The following is a 17023-nucleotide window of genomic DNA, read 5'->3' as shown; positions in this document are numbered from 1 at the left end:
GAGATAGCATTTTAGGCATTGCCATTGTGAGCTTTTGTGGTGTGTCTGAACTTTTTTGAGAAAGAATTTCAATTAGATTTGCATTAACATGCTCACTTTGGACAGAAATCATGCCAAAGATTGTCCACGTTGAAGAATACGAGGCTCTCAACCACTTCAGTATTAAAGGGATTGCTCTATGTAGAATTAAATTGACTATGATGTATTGACCCAATATTTAGCCCTTCATCTCTAATTTCTTATTATTGCTAGTTTGTTGTAGGTACACATGCCTTTACTATGAAATGTAGGAGGTAATGTAAATATGGGTTTGTGATACATTTGAGGGCCATTTTGCCAGCAGTATAAGCTGAATACACAAAGATGTGTTAACTTTTAGAAGCTTAAATAAAGGCGGAAATGGGTTAAACGTTGAAGTGAATAGTTGCAGATGGAAATTCCATTTGAAGATGAAGTTTTAATTTAAAACGCTCTACCGTGCATTTCACTCCGGCAGTTGTGTGTCACTCCCAACCAGACTACACAGAGCCATGACTCATGCATAAATGATAAATCGAATGCCAAAATAGCATTCTGGCATACAGAAAGCAGGAATGTAAACAAGAGAGCACAGTTGTTGGAGCAGGAGAAACAGTCGCATTCAAGGCTCAACACACGGACATCGCAGTGTTCGTAATGCGAAATGCAAAGCTGGAGAAGTCAACACGTCCAGAACAGAATGAATACGGTGGATCGAAAAGCTAGTGTTCACCGTTCATCGGTCTGAAATTTAAATCCCCCACAGCAGCTGTAGCTACCTTTTGCACAGCAGCAGTAGCGCTAGCGTTAGCACGCCTGTGGTAAATGTCTAGGTTGGCTTAGCATTTTTAATAGCATTAGCCAACACTCAACCATTGGGTGCGCCTGACACTCCTCGCCAACACGCTATTTAGTCACCACAACACTGTGTGAGATGTATTAGTATGTCCGACACCCAAGTATGAAACCAGTTTGTGAATTGCAGACTATTAACGGGGAAATACCACGGCATACAGCGGTGCTAACGCAGTGGTGCTAACGCCACAATAACAAAACAAGAAGGAAATCACGTGCTTCCGCCGCGTAACCAACCGTGTTGCCCTGGTGACCGACTAACAGGCTGCAGGTTGTAGAGACGGTTTGAGTCGAGAGATGGATTTCATTTTGTGTTACCGTATTTTGAGAAGTTAAGCTTATCTGCAATTAAGCCATATACTAGTGTCAGCGAGTTTTTTTGTTTGTTTGCATAATGGTCTGCTTGTGTGGTGTCTGCAAAAGTACAGCATTGTCTATTTGTATGTGCTTCTCCGTCGCCTTTTTCATACTACACAGGGCAGAAGACTTTTCCCACATTATTTTCCGTCTGTCTTCAGTATTTACATTGATCTGAAATGTAAAAAGCAATCAAAGAAGGGAACAAAATGAAGAAGACACAAGAAAGGCAAGAAGAGAGGATGAAAGATCCTTCTTTAGAGGTCTACACAGCCTGGAGTCTTTTTGCTTGATTGCTGTGCTGCTGTGCTGTGTATAACATTGACTTGTGTGATTAAAATATATTATCACTAAATCGTTATTATAAAGTTATAATAAAAATCAGCCAGAGCCACCTGTTATGACATTATTTTTCAACAATAATCTGAAAAATCCAGTTTGGCTCTGAACGTTGAGAGTGTTGAGAAGCGATTGCACAATACCAAAGTTGTAATATTTCAGTAGCATGAAGGTATTAATTTGCATCTGTCCTGTTTGGTGTCGAAATAATAACAATTAAATGATAAATAACAAATAAAATGTAAAAATAAATAGAATAATTAACTGAGTTTAGTGAGTTTTGGGGGGATACTACATGCAATACCTGCAGCATTTACCTTTAAATGGTATAAATAAATAAAACAATCTCATTGAAGTATTCCCTCCTTGACAGCTCTCTTATTACATTTCATCAAAATTATTTGCAAACATGCTACACTTTTCAGTCCTCAATGTGAGTTTAGATGAGTTCAAAGAGAATAGGAATTCATAAAAACATAATTCGTTATGTGTTGATCATGCTGAAACCTGTCAATGCAGTCTCCCTATTATAACAATATTTTACATTCACAGTGGATATACATCATGTCTTTTCGAGCTGGACTAGCATGGACTATAGCTGCCTGTCACAGTTCAGGGGCTGTTAGTGAAATATAGCCCCTAGGTGATATATTTAACCCTGCTGGGGCAACTCCCCCCTTTTTGAATTTGTTCCTGGAGTTCCTGAGTCGGGGGGAGTGGGCCGGACAGGGGAGGTGTGCATGAGGAGGCCCAGATAGGGCCAACGTAACCTTTCCTCCAGATTCCCTAACTAAGTTGAAGCGGCCTGCCCCACTTATATCACAAACAGGCTGCTGTGCTTCGGCCCGGGCTGCCAGTCATGCCGGCGTGCTAACTCGTTTTTCTCGTAACTCCTCCCTCTTCCCTTCTCTTCCCACTAACTGCTGGCACTGCAGCTATATTGCCACAGTTCCAAGCCCTCGTTGCCCCCTGAGGTCATGCTTATGTGATTCATACTGAGGCACGTCCTCCGTTAGTAGCTAGGCAATGCCAGAGCTGGGCCAACACACCTGCTACACTACCTTATGCTGCAAGCAAGCAGTAAACAAACATTTCCTGATTTCATACGCTACATATCAATTTGGTTTAAATAAAATCAGGAGAAATCAAAAACAGAACACAATTTTGGTCTGGTGAAAATGACACTGAGCCTCATATTGTTTTTAACAAAGTATATTGGTTATATTGAATTAGAAGGCTAACATTTCTGAATTCTAATTGGAGCCTTTTTCCCATCACGGCTTCTAAGTTCACTGGGACTTCTGACACGTTTTCTCTTTGTCTAAACGCAGCCGGTGATATAACACCATATGTAGGTCAAGGCCAATTTGGTTTCTCTTACATACACTTTTGGGAATGATATAATACCTTTACATAAAGTTCAAAGAACATATTTAGTAATTTGGGAGAACAAAGAACAATATCCAGGACTAAAGGTTATCAGTCTCGTGCATCTGTAGACTTGAAGGCCTATGAAAATTAATTTGTCTGCAGATGTTATATAGTCCACATGTATAAGGGGGCACTGAGGTCAGCACCACCCCAGAATTTCCTAGAGTGGTTACACCCACAAACTAAACAAGTGTCAAGATCATAAGAGTGGGGTACACCAGTTGAATTGTTGTACTGCATGCCGTATGTGTCATTTATAGAATCTAATTGGTGGCCTCTCACGGGTGAACTGGTTTGATGGGAAACCACAATATTACAGTTTATCCACTTCATAGCTTAGCGACTATGTGTTTGTGCTGTGAAATGTGAAGGCTATGAAATGTAGCACTTGTTTATCTGCTTTTTCTGTGATAAAGCTGAACAAACAGCTCCAAAAAACAAGAGAGAAACCCGCCTTCATCTGGACACTGGTGTTGCGTTCAAGCGTTGTGGGAAAGGTGGTATAAATTACATTTTATTCTGGCCCCCTCCCTTTCAAGTTGACAATGGAGCTTCTTTGGATCGACCTTTGCCAACTAAAAGTTATATGGAATCAAGTCAAGGGTAATAATGTCAATTTCTAATAAGCCTAAAAGATAATCAAGTCATTATAACCTGTATTAACATAGCCTACCTAATCTTTCCTTGAAAGTTGCAAGTGGGAAACTTTCAAGGAAGGTCAGTTCTTTGGAAGCTGGTTGACATTTTAAGGCATCATATGTCAAACCTTTGCATTTTGACTTCAGCTTTAGCTCAATAAGAGAGGCAAGGCAACATTTTGGAACCCACACTCGAAGTGCCTATTTGTTTTTATCTGACAGAATAAAACAAACAGGCACACTCTTGTTTCAATAAATAGCTTTGGTTTTAAAATTTTGGAAACTAAATTGAAACTAACTCTAAAAACACACAATAGAGAAGGTGATTTTTGTGAATTTAACTTATGTATACAAAAAGAGATTTGGTTTGGATTATCTGTAATGTAACTGCTGTAATTGTAATTTATCTTTATCAAAAAATCCGATATTACTCAATGAATAGATAGCCTATGTTAATAAAATATGTTTCCCTTTTGGCTGACTTATAAAATGTTGCACTGAGCCATGAGGTCGTTTTCAACAAGCTATTCCTACTCCCCCTGAATGTAGCATAGACTCGATCGACCTTTCGCCTAGTTTAGCGGATGGCAGTTCATCGGGTTTACCCTGACACTGCTGACTCTCGTGGCCACGCCCACCAACGGCCACGCACCCTATTTCCTCCAACCGTCCGGCGAGCACGCACTGTTCACGCGCTATCTGCTCTCCCATTGGCTGAAGCTCCGCACACACTCAATTGCGATTGGTCGAGTGTTGCCAGCCGCCAGTACGTGTTGCGAGTTTTGTTTTTCTTTTTTTTTCTTTTTTTTACCCCTCTCCACCCCATGTTTTACACACACAGCTGAGAGAAAAGGCAGCCAGTCAGAGAAAAAAAGCGACCTCAACCCTGCAACAGTACAGGCATCAGTACTGGCAACCGCCGTCTCTTTGTTCTGGCTTTGACAACAAAAAAAGTCATTTCTTTTCGCTCAATTTTATTCCTCAATGCCATTACGAAAATTTACAGAGATGGACTCAAACGGGGTAAGATTTGTTTAAACTGTTAACGTTACTTCAGCGTGGGCGCGACATTTATTTTGCAGTCCAGTAACATGTGACTTGTTTACTGTGTGATTTGATATTTCAGTAGTGAAGCTAAGTCATTTGCCAGATTCAACAGTTCTGTACAATTCCATTAACGTTTGTCACGTCAACGTACCAGTGGTGCCAAATCAATAGATTAAAATGTGATAACTTGTTTTTCTCACATGGCTTATTTACTGGAATTTGCTTGTACAGTCGTTATAAAAGTAATTACCTAACGTTACGCGTGATTATCTATGATTACATTTCAACAACTAGCCTCTTCAATTTTGACATGTTGTTTAGTCTTGTTGAGTTTTTGTCGAGCATCAGTAATGTTGCTATGTTTGCTGTAAATATGTGTAATAAAGTTATTACGTGATAAGCCTAAATGACTTCCTGATGTATCCCGCTTCATGGGGATTTCACACGGCTCCTCTCAGCAGCACGTCACTGTTTGGTCTATATTTGGCAATGGGAGGTGTCCTGGCTCTGAGCCAAAGGCAGTGCATGCTGGGCTGGGGTGTAGTCACCAACACCCCCCCTGTCCCTTATGTGCAGCATCGTGTAGTCTGGCAGTATCTCAACTTACGATACAGGAACAGTGACGGAGGAGATGAGGAACCCCCCCCCCCCCCCCCCCATTCTGGTCAATAAAATAGAAAGCTTCCCATTGTGTACAGTCAAAAAAACAAACAAAAAAACGCAGATAACCTAATGATGTGGCAATATTACTAAATTATACTTGTCTGAAGTGTATTTATTGTTCCTTTCAGACTGAATACATGGATCATTGTGGGTCCTACGCAAAAAGAAGGAGGCATGACAGTGAACCTCCTGGCCTGGAGTACACAGACCTGGAGGCAGCTGAAGCGCTGGTGTGTATGAGCTCTTGGGGTCAGGGTCACTTCCTCGGCAACAGCAGGCCAAACCCCTGCAAGCCACGACCCCTCACCCCGGCTTCGGACTCCTGTGACTCCCTCATGCCATCAGAACTTCCAGAGCCGCCGAAGGACTTTGTGTCCCTGTCCTCCCTGGTAAGTGCCTTTATCGTGCTGTATGGGTTTTCAAACCATTTTATAATAGGCCATGTATGTCACTTTTGCAACATCAAGTTCTGCTCCTTCTTAATAGTACCAGGCACTGAAATCCCAGCTGTGAAACCATTTAGATTACAGATGTTTGATGAGTAAACACTCCCGAGAGTCTAAACGTACTCCAAAGATAACTGTGAGGTTGCCGTTTATGACGGCAGACTGAGGCAGATGAGTGGATTGTTTGACCTTCAGACAAAGTTCTTCATGTCAGAGGCAGGGTTATAAAAATCACAGTTTATAGCTCTTTATACCTCAGAGTGATCATTATTCATGTGAGTTCCTGCTTGCCACCTGTGATACTTGTCTCTGCAAACACTCCCCTGTACAACTACAGAAACCCATATGTTAATTCATTTCTTATGTTCTTCTCTCCTTTTTTTCCAGTGCATTACTCCCCCACACAGCCCCAGCTTTGTTGAGGCATCCAGCGCTGTGCTCCAGGTAAGCTCTGGCCTGGCTGTGTCCTCTCCACACTGCGGGTCCGGGCTTCATCAACCTGTCCTGGCGCCCATTGCTGAAAAGACACCCTCCCTCCCTCCCCCGCCACAGCCCTGCAGAGCCATGGCGACCAGCGTCATCCGCCACACAGCGGACAGCACCCCCTGCCCACACCGCATTCCATTGGACCCCAATTCAAAGAAAACTAGAGACACAGTAACGGCTGCAACAGTCGTCTGCCAGCAGCAGCAGCAGCAGCAACCACAGCAGCAACGCATTACAAAGACTGAGCAGATAACCACACCTCCATCTCTTCATGATCCTCTCACACCCACATTAACCACCTCCAGAACAGAGCAGCACGCCAGTCCCTCAAAACTCTGTTTGAACAGTGTGTCCACCCCTGCTGTTATCAGTATGCAACCGCACAACAGCCCACCCACTCACCATGCTACCACAATTCTGTCCCCGCCCACAATCCCTAGCCCTCAAATCATCTGCCAGATGTTCCCTGTCACCAGCCAATCGGGTATAATCTCAGCCTTCATCCCCGGTGCAGTTCAGACATCCAATGGTGGGATTCGGACCACCACCACTCCCATTCTCCCCCAGCCCGCCTCGGCTAACGCCGCCCCTGTCCAGCAGTCCCTCATCGTGGGCTCAGCGATGCCCCAGGGCACGGTGATGCTGGTTCTCCCTCAATCCTCTGTCTCTCAGGCCCCGCACTGCCCCCAGACTGTCATGACCCTCGGCAACACCAAGCTGCTACCTCTGGCCCCGGCCCCTGTGTATGTGCCAGCGGGGCCCAGTGGCGGTACAACAGCCACAAAGATGGACTTTTCTCGCAGGAGAAACTATGTCTGCAACTTCCCAGGGTGCAGGAAGACGTATTTCAAGAGCTCACACCTCAAGGCTCATCTAAGAACACACACAGGTGAGAGTTTACTGCACAGACGTGCTTGGTGTGGTCGATACTCATGAGGATGTGGAATAAAATGGGACAACAGATGAGAGTTGCATCCTGTTTGTTAAACATTTATTACCAGACCTCGTCATTTTTGATGGGAATAAAGTAGGCTCATTGTTATATTTCAGCCACAACAGGGTGATCTGTGAAGTTTGTATGACTGCCATATGACTCATTTGCTGAATTCCGACTCTCCCTGTTTTTCCTCCCTTAGGTGAGAAGCCTTTCAGCTGCAGCTGGGACGGCTGTGATAAGAGGTTTGCCCGCTCTGACGAGCTCTCCCGTCACCGGCGAACACACACGGGTGAGAAAAAATTTGTGTGTCCCGTGTGCGACCGGCGATTCATGCGCAGTGATCACCTCACCAAACACGCCCGCCGCCACATGACCACGAAGAAAATTCCCTCCTGGCAGATGGATGTTCGGAGCCTGAACAAAATGGCGGCTGCCAAAACACCTCCCTCAAAATCTGGCCTTGCCACACTAAGCATGCCGGTACCTGCTAGCTCAAAGTAGACAATGAACTCTGCCATCCTACCCACTCCCGAGATAACACAGGAACACTGGGAGCAGCTAAGCACCCACGGCTGCTGTTATTTTACTCATGGGAATGAAAAAAAAAAACATGCACTGGACTCTTTTTTTCCCTCTCTACTGCTCATTTGTACATGTATTTTTCTTTAAAGTATTCTTTTGTTTACTTTGATATAATTGATATTAATGCACTCTTGCCAAAGATATATATATGTATATATACATAAACACATATATACGTATGTTTGTGTGTCTGTGGATTGCTTGTACTCTGAAAAGCATTTATTTGTCATATTTGAGAAAACAGGAAAAAATCTTCTGAATATCACTATGATTATACCTTGATTATATCTCCTTAACTTTTCATATTATTTAATACATATTTGTAATAAAAAAATATTAAATTAGTCATTGTATTCTGTCTGACGTCTATTCCCGAAAAAAAGAAGTGTGGGATTTAGGTATAGTAAGCAATATTTCCCAGTGTGTCATGCAGATATGTGGTGAGTGCTGCCTGCCCACATCCTGTGTGACACTCTGACCCCCCCTCCTGTTTTTTTTGGTGTTATAAAAGCTCTTTTGGTGAGACCATCTAGGGACATTGTGTCCTTTTCATCAGCTCAGAGCTCAGAGTGTTGATGAGTCAGCAGACAAGACTGACTCATTTGTTTTAGTTTATTAACTGATCATTTGAGCCCATTCAGCACCGTCACATGGGGGACAAGGAGGTGGTGGGTGTGTGTGACTTGCATAATACACGGTTCAGTTTTTTGCTTACTGCTTAAAAGTTCAGAGGCACACAAATGAATGGTAAAGCAGGCTCCCTCCAACAATGACAATACAAATATGTATAAAACCGAATCAGGTAAGCAAAATGTAATTTTAATTAATTAAAATTACTAGTAGACAGGTGTACAGTAATAGCAAAAATGTATGTTAACATCCCAGGCCATATAAATAATTAACATAGAAGGCATTTTCAACAGGAGAAAATGTGAGGATGCCAAAGAAAGTGTTTTAATTTTTTTTTTTTTTTATAAAGTAAACATTTTAAAGAAACCGTTAAGATGCTGCTGGACCACATAGTGGTTCTCTGTGCTGCCTCCATCCTTTCTCTTACCTACACATTCAGTCGCAGTGGTCCCATACCCAGTAACAGCACACCGCTTCCAATCAGACGTCGAGAAATATGAACAGTCGGGGGTGCGACCAATCACTTCTCTTTCCTGCATACCCGCCCCTTTGCCTTACTGACCGACTTACTCACTGGCTGTGTGCCACTTGAGCGGTGACCTACAGCGACACCTGGTGGCGGATTCCTGTCAATTTCATCAATTTGCACGAGAACGTTTCACATGTTTAGAAAAGCATGGCTGATCGCAATGCACTTCACATTTGGTGCTTATTGCCCAAAACTGGTACTCGATTATGTGAATAAATATTCATTGCAGTCGCAGATCAATTTACGTGTCATTTAAAAGGCAATTGGGAAAAGTGAGAGTTAATATCCCTCATCTTATTTTTGTGCATAAAATCATATTGCTAGTAATGATATAATGATAATAATATCCATATTAACATAAAAAGAACCAGGACCAGGATCAGTTTACCTTTAAGTATTGTCAAATTGACAATTAGGTTTAGTGGTTTCCTAGTTTTAAAGGTAGTTCAGGGAAACACTGACTTTTTAACAACACTAATAAACTATAAAAGTAACCAAACTCAAATGAATATGGGCTTTTGTCGGCTATGAAGATATTCGTATATGTTTAAGGATGTTTAATGCAACATGACTACGTTTGATATGACAAAATGGCAAATGTGAAACTGGTAGACTATATTTAGAATTTTCTAGAATCATAGTATTATTTTTAATTCGTGTTATAAAAAGTATCCAAATCAGTCGGATTTAATGCAAGAAAAATGTTTCACGGGGAAGTGTTTCCTTGTTACACCAAAGACTCTGGTGTTGCTATGGTTACATCAAAACAGCGAGGACCGTTTTCTGGGCGTCCGGAGTGAGCTAAAATACATGGACATTGACATAAAGCGACGCTGTACTTTTTTTCTGCCGGTGAAGACAGTTTATAACATTTTATAAAATAAGCTAACTTCGCTTCTGGACTTAATTTCTTGACATTTAGTTTCCGAAAGTTGTGTGGAAGCTAACTTGATCTGCCTCATCGTTCTCCTCGTAAGCATCACCAACATGGAGGCCGGAGATAAACTGAAGGAACTAAACATGACCGCGGATGAAGTCGAGAGACTGACAAAAGCTTTGCGAGACGAAAAGTTCGGAGAAATGTTGCGCGATTACGCCCAGGAATTATCCGACCCCGAGAATAAGAAAAGGTATGAAGAGGAGATCAAACTTTTGGAGCAAGAGAGAGGAAACGCGATTGAATTTGTCCACCCAGAAGCCTTCAGGTGCCTCAGGACGAGTGTGAACGGCAAGCAGAAGTGTTTCATTAATATCTGCGCCAATGTGAAAATTGGAAAGCCCGAATGTAAATGGGGGGTGTCGGAGGGGGGCCGCAAAGGCCAGCGCTGGTCCCTGCCTCACAGTCTGCACCCGGGGAGACAAGACACGGATCCGAAGGGGAACAAGATCATGATCTATGATGTTATATTCCACCCTGACACCCTCCACATTGCCAGCAGGAACGTGAGATTCATGGAGATGGTGGACAGCACAGCCACACAGGGAATCCAGGATGCTTTTAAAGTGGTCCTGGATAAAAACAACGTGAGGGAGATGAGTATAAAATACAAAGGCACGCCGCAGCCTTGTGTCATCCGAAAACCCATATCTGGATATAAAACCAAGGAGCCCTCAGAAGAGCCTGACCCTCTTGCATTCCCATACCCGGGTGAAAAAAGACCTCCCACCACGTCCTTGCAGTCCAAGCCCGCAGAATTATCTGCCACAAATGATAGCAGAGACGCTCAAAACAAAAGCTTCCAGCCTCCGAAAGCCAAAGAGCCCACCAAGCCCAAATGCACAGTAAAATACCGCTCCTTTGTGGATCTGCAGGACTTCAGATGTTCAAGAGACTCTGCCCAAAGTCCCAGGCCCAAAGAGGTAGTGGTTACCATCGACCTTCCGCTTCTGAAGGCGGCCTCAGATGCCAGCCTTGAAGTGAAAGAGAGACAGCTGCTGCTGGAGTCCAAGAAACCAGCCTACAGGCTGGAGCTGCCATTAGCCTACCCTGTGGATGAGGATAAAGGAGAGGCCAAATTCAACAAACAGAGAGGACAGCTTACAGTCACGCTGCCCGTTCTTCCTTCTGATGAGGCTTTTGATTTCGCTGTAGGTTCTGCTCACACTAGTGACGATGAGAGACAGGGGGAGACAAGGGGAACGGATGAAGAGGATAAATGGGAGAGGGAAAGTGAAGAGGAGCGAAGGTGTGTCGAGGAGGATTTGAAGCAGCAGACAAGGGTGGAGAAAGTTGATGAAAAGGGAGAAAGAGGTCAGGAGAGCGGAGAGACGGAAGGCGAGGAAGGTGGAGTGCCAGAGGAAAGGGGAGTGGGCGAGGAGGGAAGATGGAGAGAGCAGAAGAGGGAAGGAGAAAATAGTGAAGAGGAAATTGGTGTGGGGGAGGAGGCAAAGTGGAACAAGCAGAAAAGAAGAGGCCAAGAAAGTGTGGAGGAGGAGAAATTGAAAGAGCAGAAGCATGAAGATGCAAAAGAAGTCGGAGAGTTTAACCTACAGAAAAGGCAGCAACAGGAGGATGGAAGGAGTTCTGGTCCAACAGGCTCTCAGTGTGATGCTGTTGATGTTTCTGCTGAAGAAGAAAACCCATTGCCTGTTGATGACGGGCTCGTGGCCTCACCTGAAACAGAAAACCAGCCCATTTTAATCACCGGTGAGAATGTAAGCTGCACGGGAAAGGAGGGAAAAGTAAAGCTGAACTCTTGTTTGGAGCCACCAACGATGATGAAGACTTCAGACTTCAAAGAGGAGACTGAAAATGGAAATGAGAAAGTGAGATAAATCTGTCAAATCCTAACAAATGTGTCGACGGGAAGTTTTGTGATGAAACTAAGCTGCTTGTGTTTCTGTTCTAGGTGGAAACAGACGCTGCATTTCTACATAACAGATCCAGTGAGGAACCCCAAACGTCCATTACAGCCGACACTCGTAACCAAAACAACATGAAGGACTGCTGCGTTTCCCAGGAGTGCTTCAAGGAGCCGGCCACAGATGAAACAAACAAGTCAAGCAGCCCAGTAAGGCAGGAGAGCAAGAGTGTAGAAAAAGTCGACCTGCCGGCGGTGCAAATCCTTCACAAACCAGAACCTGTGTTATTAAGGGAAATTGATAAAGAGGGAAACGAAAAGAGCATCAGCGATCATTCCACATCTGCTGGGTTCATCTTCCAAAACTCACTGATGTATGAGCTGGACTGAGGAGTCCATGAAGTGTTTTTTCTTGTATTACAGCAGATTTGAAAGCTGTTTCTAATACTATTAAATGTTACTTTTACAACCTGACCTTTATCTTTCGTCACTTAATTCACATATACAACATAACTTTCAACGTCCTTGAATAAATTACTTAGGAAAACATGATGAATACTTTTATTTTATTGAAATTAACACATGTATATAAAACAGTAAAAATCAACTCCATTTAGCCAATGCTCACTGACCCTGAGACACTGTGTTCAGGAAAAAAAACTAAACAGATTTGTCTATTTTCAGTACTTCCTGCAGTTTGCAGGAAGGACGGGAAAGATGTGACACTTACCACGAGCGATGGCAGTGTCAACTGTCAGTTTTCCTGCCCACTATTCCCCAAAGTCAGTGCTACTCAGTTAGATGGAGCAGGTAAGTGAGAAGTGCATTTATAAGTTGAATGTAAGTGTAAAACAGGCCGCTTGAATCACTTGTAAAAAGCTTAATAGTCTCAATGTTCTTTCATTTGGAGGCATTACCAGAAAACTGTATCCTCCAACAGCATCTCATAACAATCGACTGCAACACCCACAGCACGTTCCATCTGTTGGCTGTGTTTCCTGTCCAACGTAAGACTTTCTTCTTCCTCATCTGATTCCCCTTTGGAGGGTGGTGTCTAAAAACTCAGAGTAGCAGGTGAGGGAGCAGAAGTGCTGCTGCACCGGAGCATCCGTGCCCCCCATGTCGTCCACCAGGACCACTGTGTGAGAGACTTGGTGCAGGTTCATGCTGACCGACGTCTTGATGTAGAAATTGATGCAGACACGTCCGCAGTCGCAGGTCTTCGCTACTTCGAGGTCCCGACACAAGTGGGCCGGGATGAGGTGAGGTCCGTATGGTAATCTGCAAGAAAGGATACAATAAGGTGTTTGCTGGATGAACAACAGCGGAGATGGAGTGTGATAAACTTTGCGTGTTTCGTTCTAACCTGAGGTTGGCCACAGCTCTGGAAGCCATCTCTTGAAGTGGAAGTGGGAATGTCAGTTTCACTGTGTGGTCAAGAGGGTTCGGTTGGATGAATGGATTCCCAAACAGGTCCAGGTTCTCCAGGCTCAGCTTACGGAAGTCCGAAGGCAACACGGCCAGCTGGTTATGCGCCGCTGACAGGAACCTCAACTTTGCGAGCCGGCCCACGTGGAACGGCAAACAGACGAGCTCGTTGTCATCCAGCTTGAGGTTCACTAGTTCTTTGAGCTGGCAGAACTGAGCGGGGAGCGACTGCAGCCGATTCTGCCTGAGGTCCAGGAGCTGGAGGGTCCGCTGCAGGGTGGACAGGCAGAGGGCCTCGCTGAAGGCTTCCAGGTGGTTGTTGTGGAGGACGAGCTCAGAGAGGCAGCCGAGGTCACCGATGGTGGCGGGGAGTTTCTTGATGTGGTTGTTACTGAGGTCTAGCTTGCGTAGAGCTGCAGAAAACAAATGCAAAGACCACTACTTAAAAGAAGCAATCCCGCAATTTAGTATTGCATAACTTGCAGGACTTGGACACAGATACATGATAGAACTATTTTCTAAGTAGGACTCCTAATGATGTGTAAACAGACCTCCATGTGTAAAAAGAGTGGAGTGTTCCTTTAAACTCAATCAATGTTGTCATCTTGCAAAATTAAACTCTTCAGTCAACAACCCTGTCAATTCACTCTACCTTTAAGGGACAGCATCCGCATGTCCACCCGCGACAGTTTGCAGTAGGAGACCTGCAGCTGCTCCAGGGAGTAGGGGAAGCTGGAGGTTAGGGGGTAGTCCCTCTTGGAGACGATGGTGAGCTTCTTCTTGGGTTGCTCTACGTCTCTGCCGCGAACAGGAGTGAGCGTGGCGAGAGGAAGGCCCGTGTCATTTCCTCTGTCTGCCAAACGAGCGGCTGAGAGGAAGTTCTTTAAGCTATTTGCATCAGCCTGTGAATCAATGGAGTAACAGGAGGATTAATAGGTAAGAACGAAGCAGATTCACAGTATCTTCTCAGTTGGTGGTGAATGATTGGATTCCTCGATATAGCTGACCTAAATTCCCTGGCCTAGAATATATTGACACAGTTCCTTTGAATGAACATGCTTAACTTTTACTTGCTGGAAAAAAACTGTGAGCGACTGAGCGGATGTGAAGATGATTTCGTGATTACGCGTACAATCCAATATGGTCAAAAATAATAGACCATCAACCGAAAAACACCCAAGACATATTGTGGTGTTCATTTAAATGTAGGGTCAATTAATTTATGATTATAAAATTGTGGTCCTGCAGGTTAATTGAAGTTTGGTTTAATTTCAAACTAATTTAGGAACTCCTGTTTATCTACCTAATGTGTGTGTGTGTGTGTGTGTGTGTGTGTGTGTGTGTGCATCTCTTTCAACAGGGCAGGTTGAACTAGAATCTAGATGAAAGGTCACTGCTGACCTCAAAACAGCCAGGAGGGCTTTATAGCAGCTGGAAACAATGAGGCTGCTATGGTGACTGTCTAGGCATCAGCTGTGGTCAAAACAACCAGCTTGACTCTCAGCTCGGAGTCTTGTGACAATTTGTTTTCAAGGAAATAACACTGACGTTGCTTCATCATAAACTGGAACATTTTGATATTAATTAAAAAAAATAAATAAACAAACTGTACAGGTGTTTACTACACGTTGGACGTCATACCTTGCTCAAACAAATGTCAACAGCAGGTTCCTTCAATCTCACAGTGGCCTTGCCGTCCTCCACAAACCAAGTAAAGAACTTCTCTATGTTGTCTTTCAACTGTAAGAGAAAGTTGGCCAATGTCAGCGATGGAAAAATACATGACACAACAACAGAGTGGGTGTGTATTATTGCTCAAATGATTCACTGCCCCAACAAGTGCAGTCACGAATACTGAAAGCATTTTTTTTTTTAAAACCTTTTTGTCAACAAACAGGTTTATATCTTCACAGAGCTATGACACTAATAAATCAGAAGTGCCCAAGGAGCGCCCAAAGGCAGCATCTGAGACCATGAAAACGATGCTTTTGGAGTTTCCAATCTTCCAGGTCTTTCTGGGAAATTTAATGATGAATCATTGGGAAAAAGTAGATTAACTAAAGTGACATGGCATTTGAATTAAATGAAAACCAAAAACACCGTCAAAGTTGCTGGAATGTGTTGCTAATGCAATGTCTGTTATTGTCCGTTTCAGAAAGAAAGTGTAGAAATCTGTCTAACATTATCACATGAAGAGCAAGTTATTTTCCGTCGTATTAAACTATACTTCTTGGGAAAGAGGGTTAGGGTTAGAGGAATGCAGCATGTAAATTGCTGTTCTTATTCGTATTAAAATGCTTTGTTGTAAAGTGACCTATATGTCGGATGAACCATGTTGTGAATCACTGTTAAATGACCATGAATTCATTTTAATTATAGTTGATGAGCCACTCGACAACAGCGGCAACCGGGTACATTAACCCAGAATTAAATGATACAGCAGCACAAACATACAACACCGATCAAAGAGAAGTGGGACATTTACAAATCCCCTTGTTTTAATAATAATAATAATCATGTAACTCTGAGCCACCAGGTCAGCAACAACATGGAGAGGATTCATGCATTAATTGTGCTTTAAAAGTGTTTAAGGGAATACTGTGGTGCAAATGCATGCTGGGAAAGTCCCTGGAAGATGGACTGAAATATAAACAAATCCCACATACTCAGACCCTCCAAAATAACACAATAGTTTATAAGGCTTGTGAACAACACATGTAGAAAACAACACATGTAGAAAACCCGGCTTATGTTGTTTTTCTACAAATGAAGCTGAATGCACGATTTTATGTTGATTGAAATTCAGTTTTAGTCTTAAAAGATACAAAAATAGGACAATTTAAAGGTAAAAAACAAACAATCAGCTCGATATAAATGTACTCTACTGTATTTGTATACATTACGGTTTTGAAAACCACACACCCAGGGATAAATCACATGAATTCAACTCCAGCTTTAGTAGCCAGTACAGTACAATCAACAATAACAACAGACACCTACCTTGTACTTGGAGCCCGATCGGTCTTTAGCGGTGCAGATCATCATGTAGATGTTGCTACGTTGACTCGTCTTGTCTAAATGCTTCCCGATGGACAGCACCGCCCTCGCCCCTTTCCCTCGACTTTTCATCCCAAACGTGGGGAGCATCCGATTCACCACCTCGACATCACACTGCAGCTTCATCCCAACCGCAAGCTAACAAAACAAAACAAAAAAAACACTTGGGAGTTCGGCTTAACGCCGAGTCGGAGTGAACTAAGGGTTTAAATGCATACCAGAGGCTAGTAGGAAACTTCCGCGAAAAGTAACGCTTAGCTAGTAACGTCCCCGGAGCTAACGTTACTGACACAACGAACATCCGTCCTGCTCATGGTTGTCAACAACCCGACCAGCCCTCTCGACCGACGGGCAGCTGCATTGAACGGCCGTCGAAGACACTGCTGGCAGCGGGTACACTAAGCCTTCAGCGGACAGCAGCGGTGAGCTGGACAGTATGCCGACAAACTGTGAAAGGCCCTGGATAGTTTGCGGTTGTCAGTAGGCTGGTTAGCTCCCGTTAGCATGATCTCGCGCGCGTGGGAAGTGACGTCATGGAAGCGCTCAGCCCGCCCGGGCGCGCGTTGAGCTGGAGAGGGACGCTCGTGGGCAGATCCTTATTTGTCGTTGGATCACTTTTTAAGTTGACAATATATGACGAGCGACACCAGCGGTGGGAAGTAATGTTGAGGTGCTTGTATGCTACTTTACTGAGTGTTTCAATGTTCTGCTATTTTAAATTTCTACGCCATTTCACTTACAAATATTGTATTGTAGCCTATTTACTCCACAACATTTCT

The 17023-nt window shown here is 43.6% G+C and overlaps 3 protein-coding genes across 3 annotated transcripts; 2 read left to right on the top strand and 1 right to left on the bottom strand.

The window, feature by feature from the left end:
• Positions 1-4480: 4480 nt before the first annotated feature.
• Positions 4481-8099, top strand: LOC311015588 (Krueppel-like factor 11). The gene is made up of 4 exons (XM_084012938.1): positions 4481-4661; positions 5477-5737; positions 6182-7169; positions 7417-8099. The coding sequence occupies exons 1-4, from the start codon at positions 4623-4625 to the stop codon at positions 7716-7718; spliced, it is 1590 nt and encodes a 529-aa protein (XP_083869064.1). The 5' UTR covers positions 4481-4622; the 3' UTR covers positions 7719-8099.
• Positions 8100-9845: 1746 nt separating this feature from the next.
• Positions 9846-12189, top strand: dnaaf2 (dynein axonemal assembly factor 2). Its single transcript, XM_084013356.1, has 2 exons — positions 9846-11724; positions 11808-12189. The coding sequence occupies exons 1-2, from the start codon at positions 9946-9948 to the stop codon at positions 12147-12149; spliced, it is 2121 nt and encodes a 706-aa protein (XP_083869482.1). The 5' UTR covers positions 9846-9945; the 3' UTR covers positions 12150-12189.
• A 121-nt stretch (positions 12190-12310) lies between these two features.
• Positions 12311-16751, bottom strand: lrr1 (leucine rich repeat protein 1). Its single transcript, XM_084013320.1, has 5 exons — positions 16188-16751; positions 14829-14927; positions 13840-14089; positions 13126-13600; positions 12311-13040 (listed from the first exon to the last, which is right to left on the bottom strand). Exons 1-5 carry the CDS (start codon positions 16368-16370, stop codon positions 12785-12787), a joined length of 1263 nt encoding a protein of 420 aa, XP_083869446.1. The 5' UTR covers positions 16371-16751; the 3' UTR covers positions 12311-12784.
• Between the last annotated feature and the right edge of the window lie 272 nt (positions 16752-17023).

The sequence above is a fragment of the Eutrigla gurnardus genome, assembly GCF_963514095.1.
Source record: "Eutrigla gurnardus genome assembly, chromosome: 7".
In the NCBI taxonomy this organism is placed as follows: domain Eukaryota; kingdom Metazoa; phylum Chordata; class Actinopteri; order Perciformes; family Triglidae; genus Eutrigla; species Eutrigla gurnardus.
Note: the sequence above shows the minus strand (reverse complement) of the source record. Positions and strands in the feature narration are given on the sequence as shown.